General features: G+C 39.1%; 1 protein-coding gene across 6 annotated transcripts in view; it reads right to left on the reverse strand.

The window, feature by feature from the left end:
* Window positions 1-15631, reverse strand: part of FAT3 (FAT atypical cadherin 3) — a 633732-nt gene that overhangs the window by 111997 nt on the left and 506104 nt on the right. For 4 of the 6 annotated variants that reach the window (XM_074335616.1, XM_074335615.1, XM_074335613.1 and 1 more), the window contains exons 6-8: window positions 15352-15562; window positions 14856-14924; window positions 4892-5031 (exon numbers count right to left, since the gene is read on the reverse strand). In XM_074335616.1, coding sequence (XP_074191717.1) covers window positions 4892-5031; window positions 14856-14924; window positions 15352-15562 — 420 coding nt within the window. The remainder of the gene's footprint in view (window positions 1-4891; window positions 5032-14855; window positions 14925-15351; window positions 15563-15631) is intronic. The other 2 variants (XM_019737552.2, XM_019737551.2) reach the window with 1 other exon arrangement.

Below are 15631 nucleotides of genomic sequence, written 5' to 3' on the forward strand. Positions count from 1 at the left end.
AATGGCTTGTTTATTGAAATATCAAGAGTCTGAAGATAGGCAGTCATTCCTGCGGGAATCATTATTTGATCTATTCTTCTCTCTGCAAGGAAGTTCTTCTTGTCTTTAGTGTGGTGAGTGTTGGCTGAATCCCAGACTAGCAGACCTCTTTGGCCACCTTGCAAAACAAGTGGCAGCATTAAATCGACCCACTTCCTTATAACTGCTTGTGTGCACTAGGCTATTTCGATTTCAAGAACATAAATGCCTGAAACACCGTTCAACCTTATCTTTCTTTTCCTTAGTGATGACTGGAGGTGGGGCTTTCTTTCCATCCAGGCAAATTGCCAAATTACAGGGAACACACACACTTTCATAACCAGTGGAAGGAATGTAGATTGACGAGGCACCCCTCTGATCAATTGTCGTTTGTGATCCTTGGCCCATAAACACTGCAGTTTCATCCATAGCAGTCATGTTGGAGAGTTGGTATTTAGAAAAGTCGATGCCATCAACAAAGGACTTGAAAGCAAGTGCACGTTTAATAACTTCAATATCTTCCAGCTTGAACAGTGTTGTCAATCTTAGAGATAGTTCATGTCGCTGAAGGAAGCCATCCAGCCAGTGTTGTGATGCTTTGAATTCTTCTGGGGATATTTCTAACTGTGATGCCATTGCAAGGGCAAATGCTTGAATAGCAGCCCTGCGCACAACCAAAGCCTTTGCTCTCCTGTCAGCAATCCATTCACAGATGATGTCTTCCAGCTCTGGAAATAATGGTTGCTGACCTGATCCACAATTGTGCTTCTTAGCATTTCCTTCATCCACCTATTGACTGAGGTTATCTTACTCTGCTCGCCATTTTTGGACCATTCAGAGATCCAACTTCTCTTTGCTGAAAGCGATAGGATTCTTGCCTCGGGAGTCCACCATGATGCTTATACTCGATGGAATAGCTCTTTCTTTTTGCACTCATCTTGTCTGGGGGTCAAAATATTATTTCCTTTAAATCTACCATTAAAGCAAGCATTAAGTGAAGACTTATGAGACAGGAGTGGCAACAAAAATGATGACAGTTAAGAATGATGGTCCACACAAAAGCGACGAAAACTTGCAGGCACCAAAATTCAGGAAACATGTCTTTATTTCACACGAATGCATTGAGTATGTCCGATGCCACACACGACGTATTGAATTATGAAGATTCATATCAGACACAACCACGTCTGTTCATTATCAAGTGCGCATGTTATTTGTGCATTGTGACTGTACTCCGATTGGTCATTTGTCAATAAGTCTCGAGTTCATCTGTTTACATAGCCGTTTACCTCTCGTACAATGGTACCCACTTGGGTATTTACAGATACTTAATTATAATTGATATTATCATTTATTTTAAGTATTAATAGCAATATTATTTATTTATATTTAATTATACATTAATATTATTTTATTATTCAATATGTCCGTTGTATGTTGCAATGGATGTACTGAATGAGTCCGTCTAGCTGATGATCTTAACTGGGGCTTATTCTTGGGGTAGGGCTTATATTATGAGCATCCTGAAAAATCATGCTAGGGCTTTCTGGTCAGGTCTTCTTTTTCGGGTAAATATGGTAGTAAATGGCAGAGTTGGGCTTGGAACACGGATGACCCACTACAAAGCCAATACTGTCAAATACTAGGCTATGTTACATAAAACACAATAATAGCCTTTATAAAATCAACAACTATTTTATGCAGAGGCCCTTGTCCATCTTGCCAGGAGGTTTTTGTATATGTTGGGATGCTTTGTTCTTCCATTTAGTATATTTACATGTTTATAACTTGAACTCCACAGAAACTTTTCACATTCTGTACTCAGGCTAGGCAATCTCAGTAAGAAAAGGGATGTTTATTCATCACCTGATAGTGTAGCTCTGAGGCACAAGAATCCTATGAGTTGGGCGAACAGGCCAAACTGAAGATGAAGGAAGCGTTTTCATGTAGACACAGAAATCCCTGAGGCTCGGATTTATTTGACGTATGTGAAGTATTTATTTGACATGTTGTTTATGGTTGATTGGAAACTCGTATCATACCATGTTTTATGATTCCAAATGAACAAAGTAGAGAAAAATCCCCAAGGGAAAACTAAGCTGGTGTTTGGGGGCTATGGGACATTTATTGAGTTCTACGGTGAAGGGTATCTGTTTGATGGTGGAATCATTAAGTTGCCTACAGTCATAGGTTGGAGAGTGCTTTCATGGTTTCTAAAAGAAATCTAGTATGCCTTTTCTTTCCCCAAACATCCTTTTGTAAAAGTGTCCTTGACACTGAGGGCTTTGACTAATTTAGAGAACTGCTGCTGCCACCACTGCCAGAGGAGCTGTGGTCGACATGAGCAGAGGCCTGGATTGGCAGAGGCTGGCAGAGTAGTCAGGCCCCACACAGCTGGAAAGACACAGCAATGGTTTTCTGATGGTAATAATGAAGTATAAATTTACAAATTTACACTTTGGAAACTGTTAGTTCTCGCTTCTTGAGGTCATGGCCCTGGGGACACAGAGTGACTTGGAAGTTTTTGACAAGAAAATCTCTTAATACCCTTTATTAACCTGCTTAGCTTGATCTTGCCAAAGGGAAGCTCCAAGTTCACCCCAATCCTCTAACTCCTTCCCAACTGCTCTGGAGATAAGCCTAACTATACATCAGTCTGAAACAAAATCAGTGGAAGTGGGACTTGAACAATGTATACATTAAAAGTATTGTAACATATGATTCCATATTAATTTTTAAAAAGTGGGTGTACATCAATCATCTGGTTTTAAAATTATGAATCACTGTGACCTCCGGCATCAAGTACACCACCTAGCACATGGCATGAACTCAAGAATATTTGTGAAATAAATGCTGTTAAGTGATTTCTGATTGGGTCCTAATGAAATTCTAAAATAAAAATTTCATTGATAATTTTTATTTTTGGTTAACATGAATCAATTATGTGCTTTGGAGATCCAGAGTACCTGCCATATAGGTCCTGCTGAATATGTAATGTCTACTATTCATTCATTCATTCTCAATATTTAATGTGTCTCTATAACATTCTGGGCACAATGAATTACCATTTAAGTCAACTGGTCTAAAACGCTAAAGAAAAGTATGGAACTAACTATGGTTCCATGCTTATTTGTATTTTACTCAGATATGTCTTATATTTTTAACTGGGGCTAAAAAGTTGAGGTTGGATATGCTAAGACCTGGCTAATTAAAAAAAAACACACTAATTTAAATTGCCATTTAAAGTGAATTAGCACTAAAGACTTAATGACACTGCAAGTGGGTTATTTTGTATTAGTCTTATGGCTTTCTTTTATATTGTGTGATTCTTGTAGGGTCTCAACCATGGTGTCCTTTCCAGACGTCTTGAAAGTACTCTGAAACAGAACAGATTTAGGTAGGGTGACCATATAATGTATTGCCCCCACTGGGGCAATTTTAAGAGTGTATGGGATACTATTAATTACGCCTGTGCAACAGGAGTAAATGGTAACTGGGACTCTCTCAGGAAGATAGGGTCATATAGTCATCCTAGGAAAGGAGACGGGCTGAAGGATCAAGAGTAGTCACACACTGGCTGCCTTATCATGTGCATGTCACTCCCTTTCCGAGTTTGTTTATTCAAATGAGAAGTAAAAGGGTTTCACTATCTCAAACCCTGTTGTTTCCTTAAAATTCCAGCATTCTATGATAACAAATAGACTCAGAAGAAAGAGTCTCAGCATATTTTTGAAACCGCTAAGAGACAAACTAAAAGAGTCAGCTGGGTGGATAAGCACATGAAATATTCCTCCTCTCTCCTTTTTAAACCTACATAGTTATAAAAGGTTACATCATATTTTAAATAAATTGACACTTGCTTACTCCAGGGGTGGCAAAAATTTCATCTTTACCACCTGAAGCATCGTGTTGGGAAGGATTCTGAGGACACATCTGGGCTCAGCAGGAAAGAAGATCTTGATCAATAGAGATGGCTTCTGGGGTCATGGGAACAGGAGAGAGAAGTGGGGAGACTGGGAGGGGTTACGAGATATGTGTGTGTGCCAATCCTCTGCCATAACTAGCCTAAGCTCTCTGACGGTAAAATATAAAATACAACAGTTTTCTATACTTAGGGTACATCTGTCCTGTATGGATATCTAACATTGTGTTAGTCTCACCCAGGGATTTTCTCGTCCTTGCTTCAATGACGTTTCATAAGCACTCAAGCAGCAGAGTATAAGCATTGGTCCTCAACCCTGGCTGCATGTTAGAACCATGTAGGATCTCTGGGGATGGGGTCCAGTGGTTTTAACAACCCCCGCCTTCACAACCAGGGGATTCTACTGTGCAGCCAGGAGAAAGAACCATTGGCATACAGGCTAAAATGGGAGATGGGAGTCAGGGCACCTAGATCTGTCCTTGTTCTTTATTAAGGCTGTGTGTTACCTTGGTATATCTCTCCTCTGATCTTAGTTTGTAAAATGAATTTGGACTCTTAGGTATCTCTAGCTCTAATTTTCTGTGACTAACAAATGAGGAAGTGAAGAATAGCACAGTATATTAACTCAGACAATATAGATATTCTCTTCTTTCTAAATTCAAGGAAAGCTGACTTTGTTGTTACAGAGATAAAGTCACAGTAAATGATCAAGGAACAAACACATCGCACTCTTTTATACATGAACAATCATGATTTCTTGAAAGAGGCAGCTAAGCTATACAATACCATTAATAGAATCGTTTTTCTAGGTTATTCTCTCAAATGATTTTTTTAAAAACACTAGAAATCCATAGACATACATTACTACTTCCAATGCATTTTTTACTGCTTGCAACTCTGACTTTAGCAGACCTTTCAGCATTCCCACTACTTAGTAATCTCACATCTTACCTGAGTGACAGCAACATTTGTCCCATCGGTGACTTCCACACTCATATTATAAATGGATCTCTGCTCTGCGTCCAAAGGTTTTGCAATGACAATGGTCCCAACACCCTTCTCTGCGTCAAAAGAGCTGTCAAAATTCCCCCCTGATGATTTCACAAAAACAACAAAAATTAGCATATCTGAGACGTTATTACATGTATTAAAGCATATAGCTTTAAAGGGAACTCTTATATAGAAATATTTTTGACAGGCATCCTTATGGCTCAATTTTGTATACATTAAATGGGACCTCTTTATTTCTATCTTAATTTATATTTCAAACCACAGCCTCTACAATGCATAACAAATGCCACCCCAAGATAATGTATTGCAAATAAAACCTCAGCACTAATGTTAGAGTAGTGAAGCATAAACTGACTCCATAAAATATTTAGAAAGTTAAAGACTCTTCAACCCCTTGTGGCTTCTGTGCTAGGAATTTGTAGATCTTTTCGCATTTCCAAAGTAGATTAAATTCTAAGTAAACAAACAGTCCAATCATGATTAACAAAAATAAGTAGACACTCTTAAATTTATTCTAGGATTGATGGTAAACATTTGGTGGTAGAGTTGAGTGCCCCGAATTAGCTGTCAGAAATAAAATTATAAACACTAGAAAATAAGAAAAAACAAAAAAAAATGAATTTCATATTAAAAATTCTATATCTGCAAGTTGGGTTATTTATAGAAATGTTTTTATGCCATTTTGAATGTGAGTTATTTTTCTCCCCCAAAAGTAGAAAGTCTATAGGAGATTTACATAATGAAATCTGGAAAGAATTAGAGAAAAACAGCTTATGTAACATCAACTTATAAAACAATCAATATAAAAGTTTAGAAAACTTTACTTTTTATTTCCTGGACTAGGTATAATGCACAATCTGTGAATAATGTGCTTAAAACAACATAGGCCTTGATGAAATTACTATAGATGGTTTCCATCTCTGAGAACCAAAATGTGGTTTATGATCTTTCCAAAATGAAAGATTCTTTTTTTTTTTTTTTTTTCAGGGAAAAGGGAAGATGATGTTGTAAATGCTGGAATGATTTCAATTAAATATCAGTATGTGTTCACAAGCACTGTTTATTTTGTCTCAAATTTCATGATGTTAATTAATTTTGTTCTTGGACAGTACTTTTATTTAACTATAGCACATAGGGCAATGCACTTATTGAGTTTTATATTTTAGAAAATAAACCTTGGCTTTTCTTACAGTCAACATTCTTTGTATTTCATTTTGCTGATCAATGAACAATGCTATATACAATTTCTACGATATTACAATTATAAATGGGCAGGTGAGTTAAGGGAAAGGAGAATTTTACTTGAATTACTAGGATTTGATGTACAATGACACACAATAAATATAGTAGTCCCCCTTATCCACAGGGAATACAAGATTTGTAGTGAATGCCTGAAACTGAGGATAGTACTTAACCCTGTATTTACTATGTATTTTTCCTATACATACATACCTATAATAAAATTTAATTTATAAATTAGACACAGTAAGAGATTGTCAACGATACTGAACAATAAAATAGAATAATTATAACTATATATATATATATATATACTGTAATAAAAGTTATGTGAATGTGCTCTCTCTCAAAATATCTTATTGTAATGTACTCATCCTTCTTCCTGTGATGATATGAGATGATACAATGCCTAAGTGAGGTGAATGACATAGGTATTTTCAGACAGAGGTTGACTGTGGGTAACTGAAACCGCAAAAAGTGAAATATGGATAAGGGGGTGAATACTGCCATATGGTTTACTTAAAAAAACAAAAACAAAACCTGGTCATATACCAGGGGTGCCAAAAAAATGTATACACATGACTTGTATTCATCTTTTGTTATTGGTATTTACTATTGCAATTTTAATACACTTTTTTCCTTTCTTAAAATGTGTATACATTTTTTTGGCACCTCTGTATATTTCAAATACGTATTGCTTACAGCTGTCATATACACTCAAGATTATTTAATTGCTAGAGAGAAAATAATTGCCCTTGACATTTAATTAACGTTATAAAGATACAGCGGTACTAGAGAATTGCTTGGAGATGATACACTTTTCAAACATTTCTTCTAAAAAGAGATGCAACTTCCAATTAATATCTTTAACTGATTTACTGAGGAGAACTCAATGTTAATTCTAAAAAAAAAGTCTTTTGAAGAATAGGGGAAGGAGAAACGGGAAGAAATCTAGGCTGAAAAGGAAAGCAAGCCTTAGGTCACCATCTTTTTCAAAGGGAATGTTTCATGTTGATAACCATGTAAAACAAAATGTAAGGCTGATTCAATAAATGTAAGGCTGTCTTGAATAACCATCTTAATGAGCAAAGAAACATCATTTGCTATGAAGTGGTACCTTCTGAAAAACACTTTGTCATGGAAACTTTCAAAGAAAGAACATAAAATCGTCTCAGACCTGTGTAGAAAAAAAGATGAGAGTGCAACTTCGCAAAACATTTCTGGTGGGTATGAAATCATATTTCAAGTCACATTTAAAATCATTTTTAGAATGTTTTCCTAACCAAGATGTTTACAATAGTCTCTCCTTATTCCTGGTTTTGCTTTCAGCCATGATCCGAAAATACTATATGGAAAATTCCAGAAATAAACAATTCAAAAATTTTAAATTGCTTGTCATTCTGAGTAGCGTGATTAAATCTTGAGCTGTCCCACTCCCTCCCACCTGGGTCATGAATCATCCCTTTGTCCAGCATGCCCACACTGTATATGCTCCCCGCCTGTTACTCAGTAGCCATCTTGGTTATCAAATCGCCTGTTGTGGCATCACAGTGATTGTGTTCAAGTAACCCTTGTTTTACTTAATAATGACCCAAAGCACAAGACTAGTGATGCTGGCAATTCAGATATGCCAAACAGAAGCCATAAAATGCTTCCTTTAAGTGAAAAGTTGCAAGTTCTCGATTTAAGGAAAAAAAAAATTCTTATGTTAAGGTGGCTAAGATCTATGATAAGAATGAATCTTCTATTAGTGAAATTGTGAAGAAGGAAAAAGAAATTTGTGCTAGTTTTGCTGTCTCACCTCAAATGGCTAAAGTAATGGCCACAATGCATAATAAACGCTTCATTAACATGGAAACGGCATTCAGTTTGTGGGTGAAAGACATGAATAGAAAACGTGTTCTGACTGATGGCAATGTGTTGTGCCAGGAAGCATTAAACCTATATGAAGGTGACAGCAAGGGGTCGATTCCCTGAAGTGAGTGACATCAAGCCATTTATTGCAAGTAAGGGCCGGTTATACAAATTCGGGACTGGGTTTGGACTGAAAAATATAAAAATTACTGGAGAGAGAGACCACATTCACATAACTTTTATTACAGCATATTGTTATAATTACTCTATTTTATTATTAGTTGTTGTGAATCTCTTACTGTGCCTAATATATAAACTTTCTCGTAGGTATGTAAGTATAAGAAAAAAACTGTATATATAAGGAATGGTACTATCTGTGTTTTCAGCCATCCATTAGGGGTATCGGAATATATCCTCTGAGGATAAGGGGGAACATTGTACTTTCGTAAATCTGAGTACCCTGATTGATTTGGGGGTTGGAGGTGGGGGAAGAGGTCACCTAACCTCAATTATTTGAAAAGGTACAAATGTGTAGATTAAGGAAAAATAGAAATTATGCAAATTACAAACCTTGGTTTGCTCCAGTTTAAAGATGAATGAACATGAAATTTAGAAAACATGTAAGCAAAGATTTCTAGTGTCAGTTTAAATGGGGCAATCCTATATGCTCTCCCTCAACTGCCTGAGGCTCACATTTTCCTTGGGGCCCTATGCAGAAATACATAATCATTTCATGTGCTCAGTGGCATCACATTGACATATTTTACATATGGCATATAGGTTGTGTGTTTTCTTATTAGTTATTTTTCATATCAAATAACATTTTTGGCCACTTTTAGGTTGTAATTTTTTTTTCAGTTTTCTCTCTTCCTGGTGTGTGTGTGTGTGTGTGTGTGTGTGTGAGACGTGTGTGTGCGCACATGTGTCTCCTTTATTCACCTTTACTGTTTCAAATACTCTAGAACAGAAACCTCTAAAGGGGTCAGGGAAATAGATAAACAGAAAGCAGATCAAGGAATACTTGAAAGAGCCTCTGAAGGATCTCAGGCCATCAAGATGGCTAACAGCTACCGATAATCACGTCCAGTGCATTTGTTGGTAGTTAAATCAAGATTGCATGTAAAACAAGGTTCCCCAAATCTTCTCTGAGTTTTAAAATGAATTTCTGACAAGGGACACAGAATCCAGACCAGCAGTTCACCATCAACCCTCATGCAATTTAATAACCTACCACTTAAGCATCCCATTTCATAAATGACTCCATATCTCTCCCCCAGGGCTCATTTTTCAGGCTCTCTTTAGCCTGAAAGGTGATTTCATTTCATAGGAAACCATGTCCAATTCATCTGGGGTGAGAATATCAAATAGAAGGAGTCCATTCTCACTAGCAGCATTCCGTTTAAACAAGATGTGCTTCCTCAGAGCCAGTAACACAACATGCAAAGCCAGAGTATGCTGGTGCAGTAGCGTTAGGCTAAACAAAAGGTGGGAGAAGGGAGGACACAGCCGAGCTGGTCTGAGTTTCAACAAAGTGGGAAATTCGAAAAGTCACAGCCTGAGTGTTGCTGCAGGGATGTGAGGCAGAGATGGTTAAAAGCGAGGTTGTGAACAGCCCACATAACAGATAATTCATGTTGGGGACATTTCTCTATGACTATTTTTGGTCAAGATGGGTGTAATAAACAAAGAATAGAAGAAGCACCTTGGATTTCTACAGGATTCTATAGTAAAACATAGCAAGTTGGAATGTCCTAAAAAGCTTTTCAAAATGGGGCAAGAATGAAACTATTTTGCACCAGCAGCTACTGCTTGAATGTGCTGGGCAAGCAGGTGTTGGAGTACAACTAGTCAAGCTTTTTTCTAAAAAAGGACACAAAGCGTCACCATCTCTCCATGAGGAGATCCAACGGTGAATTTCAGACCGCTTCCCATTTAGAGAAGCTTCCAGGTCCCTCCCCTAGCATATGATTTCATTCGACTCTATGTGTAATTGTAAAAACACCAACAAAAATCTAGTAGTCACCAAGGGGGAAGTGCTATGTGAGAAGCTTCCAAAACACTGAGCTGCTGAATCTCAATGAACTAAGGGAATCATTCTCAAGCTGTTCATTCAAGTTCTGCTTGTACACTGAACTTGAGGAAAAACGCTAAACACCAGTTACAGTTTGATCATGAATAATTTTCTGCCTTGGAATGAAGCAAGCACAGCACGGAGCTGAAAAGGATATTTACGTGGAAGGCAGGCGATATGGGGTGGAGGTCAGGAAACAGTGTTAGGAAGGAAATTCCCTTCTAGAACCTGGCTTAAAATTCATTCTCTTAAAACAAGGGGTAGACAAAGTACTGTGTTCCTAAACTCTTTTCAGGTGTCCTCCTATGGGCAGTATTGTTGCTATGGAGAAAAGAGATGACTTGTTTGGGATCAAATTAGGGGCAGAGCGAAGAACTGAAGAAATGAAGTGTTTGATGTCAATTGAATGACTTTGAGCAAGTGTCACCCTGATGGAGAAATAGCTGTATTAGAAATGGTACACAGACACGGCTTTCTCTCAGGAGGTGTGGGCAAGAGTTTTGTGATGAAGAAATATGGCCATTTGTTTAGAAAAGCCCAAGCTCTACTCAGAGAACAGAGCTGCTGCTAGCGCTATCAGAATGTATAACTTGTCCACTTGAACCAACCCTAATAAGGGAAGGCTCCACTGGGAACAAGGTTCAAGAACAGGTGCTAGCTTATGAGACAGAAGCATCCAAACACCCAAAATCTTCAGGAACCTATGACAAACTAAGAATCAAGGCGGTTTTTGTTTTCCTGCAACATACAAAGGTATTCAAATCAGAGTTGGACCTATGCACTAGCTCACACCATCAGAGAATTATTTTCAAAGAACAGCTTTCTCCTCTCTATACATTGGAAGAGGCAAATTAACAAAGATATTTTGTTTCCTATCTACAAGAAAAACTTTTTCTAGTTTAAGTCAGGCATAAAGCTAGAAAATTGGGAAGCAGCATCCCCCTCAAGCTGTGGGTAAAGTGGAATTATTTGAAGTGTGTACTAATGCTGATCATTACAGTACAAATATTTGCCATTGGGATAAGGATATGGGGACTGAACTGGGAACCACAGTGCATGCACATTAGAGAATATGTAAATCAAGGAGCTGCTGAGTTGAAATCATAGTCTCCTGAGAAGTGTGAAGATATGTGATAAAGCCACAAAGGATTCTGGGTTAATTTTGTTCCCTTCATTTTTTCCCCCTTTTAACACAGAGAAGGAACAGGCTGTGCGTTGGGCTGTTTAAACAGAGAACAGCTGAACTTTATTATGTTTCCTTTTAATAACAGCTTTCTTAACTAGGTTACAAGTTGGGCTTCTGTTTCTGGAAGCTAAGGAGAGTCTAGCTATATAACATCTTATAAGCAGTGGTCTCTTTAGAAGCACAGGAAAGTGACTCACAGATCCTGGGCGTAGGGGTCTAGGCTTGTGAACAAAACCTTGCTCGCCACACAGCTTTTGTGAATTCATATTTTGTGTGAGGGGAGGGGCAGAAGAAATTGAAATAAACAAGAATCAGGTAGATTTGTACATATGGAAATGAGAAGAGAATATTCTCAGGGGAAAAGTGTGCCGAAATACTTTCTGCTCACTTAATGAGAATTCATCAGTTATAGCATTTATAAGCTGTACACGCGAGGCCAGCATGTTGTATTCTCTATGACCTTGAGTGTCAGTATAGGTGTCTGAATACACTAGGTCTATAATGGAACCAAGCTTTGACTCCCCTTGGAAGAGTCATAAAGTACCTACCACCTAGGAAAGACCTACACTTAAACCTGAGATCTCGTTTCAGATCCATGTCGACATTGTATGCCTCGTGTCTATTCTTAGCATCCAACTACAGTACACTGCTAAGTTTCTTAAGCGTTGTTCCCTCTCTTTTCCTCTGTGCGAGCTTGGCCACGGAAGATGCTTAGGTAAGGAAGAAGGGAAGAGAGAGAAAAGTTTCAATGGCCAAGGATAAATAAGCAAGACATCTTGAAAGTGAGAATGAAACATCTGAATATGATAAAGAAAACAATAGGTGTTTAGAGAAGGGGAAAGATGTTGTCAACAGATTGGAAAAAAAAATGATTGTTAGATTAGAAAGGATTCTCAAAAGGGGGATTTGGTGGAAGAAGAACCATATCAATTCTGAAAGCAATCAGCACCTGGGGAAAAAAATTTACTTTCGTGGTGAACTAGAGAGTGCTATTTCAAGATGTTGTTGGCTAGATGCGGGGATGGAAATAAAATCATGTTCTGTTTGGGCATCCGGCTGAATAAGTTCGATTTGTAGGAGAAGTTTAGCTACATGTTACCAGATCTACAGTAAAATCTCTATGATGCAAGCATCACAGACCAGAAGAAAACCCAGAAAACCCTGTAGGTCTTCATTAAAAGAGTTACATGGCATACTGAGAGAGAGAGGGCTCTATAGGAAGAGTATAGCATTTAGAAAAAGATGGAGAAAAATGAAAACCGATACCATGTTTTTGATAATGATTCCCAGATTTGTATTTGGAGCAGACTTAGGGACTCCTTCCAGAGAGGGCTCTCATCTGTAAACGGGCCCCCTTTTCTTGGGACTAGTTCTTATTTTGTCAAAGATGCAGTGGTTGATATGGCTGGGAATACAGTGGAAAATCACACTGACTCTGAGTTGGTCTCCGGAGGCATCAGTAGGGTTAATACATTGGCTACCTGGGCCATCTCCACTGGTCACCATTGTTTATTCCACGCACCCTGGGTAGACTACAACAGAAGCATGAGCAGGAGGAAGGAAGGAGAGACAAAGGTCTTGCCCTTCAGGATTACGAATAGAGATAGGATAAAATATCCTAACGAATGAAAATATACAGTAGCACTAATAATGCTGACACGAAAACATTCAAGTAAGGTTACATGCAAGACTAGTAGGCACGCTTACCTATATATACACACACACACATGCGCAGGAATGCTGAGGAATTGCAAAGTTGACTTGCCTAACTGGGGTCAGATGGTTGGTCAGACTAAGCATCAGAGACAGGCACGCTTGCAGAATGTTTGAAGAAGAGTACAAGCCAGAGAATCCTGGGGTGGGCAGGGAAGGTAGTGGGGTGTGCTGTGGGTAAGGAAGTTGCATGCATGGACCATGCAAGGGGGAGAAGCAGTGCTGTCAGGCTGCGGAGGTCCTTGAAAACTGGAGTGTCGGAAGAGGGAGATAAACTGGTGGCCGATGTGAGAGGGCAACTCCTCCCATAGCTCAGGACAGCACACCAGGAGCCCTGTTGCCTGATGGGTTTTGATTGTACTCTCCTTGGGCTATGTAAAAGAAGTCACGATCACGCATGCCCCTGCGGTTGGGTGTCAAGGACACATGCTGACACTGAAATTCACTTTTTGTGACTCTGACTGGGGGTGGTGGTGAAGGAATCACCAAAGATGATAGCACAAGCAGGAGATGGATGCATATATGCAACCCTTGATTTCACCCAGAAAGAAACTGCATCCGGTAATAAGTTAAGGAACTAAAAATTACTGAGAAGATACAGAAGCAGAGACTTCTTTCCTGGATTAGAGGTTCCACTGATCCAGGGTCATTTATTGGATCAGAGGTTCCACTTCAAATGCATTCAGTGGAGAGGAAGAAGGAGTTGAATTCTTCGGATGAGGATGGTCATGGTCAGGATGGTGTGATTAATGCCAGATAAGTAAAACAGACATTCTACCATCATTCCATATAATGAAATATGTAGAAAACAAGCCCTTTCTTTTTGGGAACTTAGAGGACCCTCTGCTGAGGTTTGGGGGGCCATGGGGCATTCTTTTTCTGTGCCTTATTAAAACAGATGTGGAATGTCCTAAATGCTTTCCCCAGATCCAGCCATTCCCGGGAAGAGAGGCAAGTTCCTGCCCATCCTCTCCAGGCAGTGACATGTGGAAGGAAATGATTCCCCCAGACCAGCAATCTGGATTCCCCGCCTCCCAGAAAGAACCGTGGGAAGGCAGCTCCAGCTCAGCCAGAGTGAGATCCAAGGCTGGCTCACAGTCTCCCTTCTCTCCTCTTAGCAACAGCCTGTTTTGTTTCCTGGTCCTCAGCACTTGTTTCCTCTCCACTACCTCTCCCTGGCGGTTTGTTGAGGGCAGTAGTGCTGTTTTGCCCTCTCCTTTTGCAGCCTGGCGTGCTTGCTTGCTTTCTTTCAAGGAATTCAAAGGTTGGCTCCCAAGGTCTATCCTGCACACTTCCATCTGTTTCTCTACTCAGCTCTTGAGGGAAGCTCTCACTGGCTATATATCCAGGTTCCATTTCCTGCCCTTCCTTTTGTGGACAAAAGCCAGGGAACTCTTCCTGGTGGTTTGCTTTCTTTCTTTCCTTCTTTTTCTTTTTTGTTTTGGTCTAGGAATGGCACTCCTCGTGCAAAACAGAGGAGTTGGGATATATTTTAATTTATTTTTCAGTTGGAAAATGCCCAGTTATATAAATGACCCTACAAAAAGATGAAAAAACAACAACAAAAAGCTCAGATACCTCAAAGCAAAGAAAAAATTTAAAAATAAATCAAAACAACCCCCCTCCTTTCATCCCCAAATCCAAAACCCATCAACCTCAAAACAAAAGAGTCACCGGATACAAGTAATACAATAGCTGTTAGAGGCATGTATGAAATCTTTGGGCTGTACTTTAGCCTGTCACAGGCAGTTATGAAAGATGTAATTTAATTTGCTTAAAAAAAACTGTAAAAGGCAGATTGGATAGCTGTATTTTAGCAAATGTGTTTGCACTAAGGGTACCTTCTGTTGAACAGTTCTGCCCACAAGCTGTCTGTAGAATATAGAACATCTCTCGAGCATGCTTGCCACCTTGAAGCAGGGCAGTCGGGAGCAGAAAAAAAAAAAGAACAGAATGCAGAAAAAAGGTGAAGAAAAAGAGAAAAATGAAGGACAGCAAGTCTAGTACCATCAATACATTTAGAAATGAGATTAGCCAAGTGTGACAATAGAATTTAAATGACACACAGAAAGACATTAAGATTGCAGTAAATAACGTACTATGGAAAATCCAGCCAGAGAGCACTTTCTGTTCAGCTTAGCTACAGAATCAGAACAAAAGCACAGGTCTATTACTCATTTTACTGGCTCTTTTGCATTCCAGCACTATACATCTTTTAATCTTAGCACTAATCATTAGTGGTTTTTGTTGTTGTTGTAGTTTGTTGTTGTTGTTGTTGCTAGCTGCTCCAGTCCATGATTACTTTGCCCGCTACAACTCTGGAGGACTCAAACTTACCAACTATGTCAAACCACAGAGGGGTGTTAGCTGGCTGCACAGACACCACCCCCACAATCTCGGTGACTCTGTCACTTTCCATGACTGTGAAGTTATAAAATGGCTCATCGAAGGTCAGAGGTATAGGTGAAGGGGGTGGTTTCTTAATCCATTCAATGTGGAGGCGGGCCGTGGAGGACTTCTGTGGGCGTCCGTTGTCCACTGCCTTTATCTACTCATGCACAGAGAGAACACAAAAAGACGTCTTAGAGCTAGGAGCCTGGTCACGTGGATGTTGTTA

Source organism: Rhinolophus sinicus, linkage group LG06, assembly GCF_036562045.2.
Source record: "Rhinolophus sinicus isolate RSC01 linkage group LG06, ASM3656204v1, whole genome shotgun sequence".
NCBI classification, from domain to species: domain Eukaryota; kingdom Metazoa; phylum Chordata; class Mammalia; order Chiroptera; family Rhinolophidae; genus Rhinolophus; species Rhinolophus sinicus.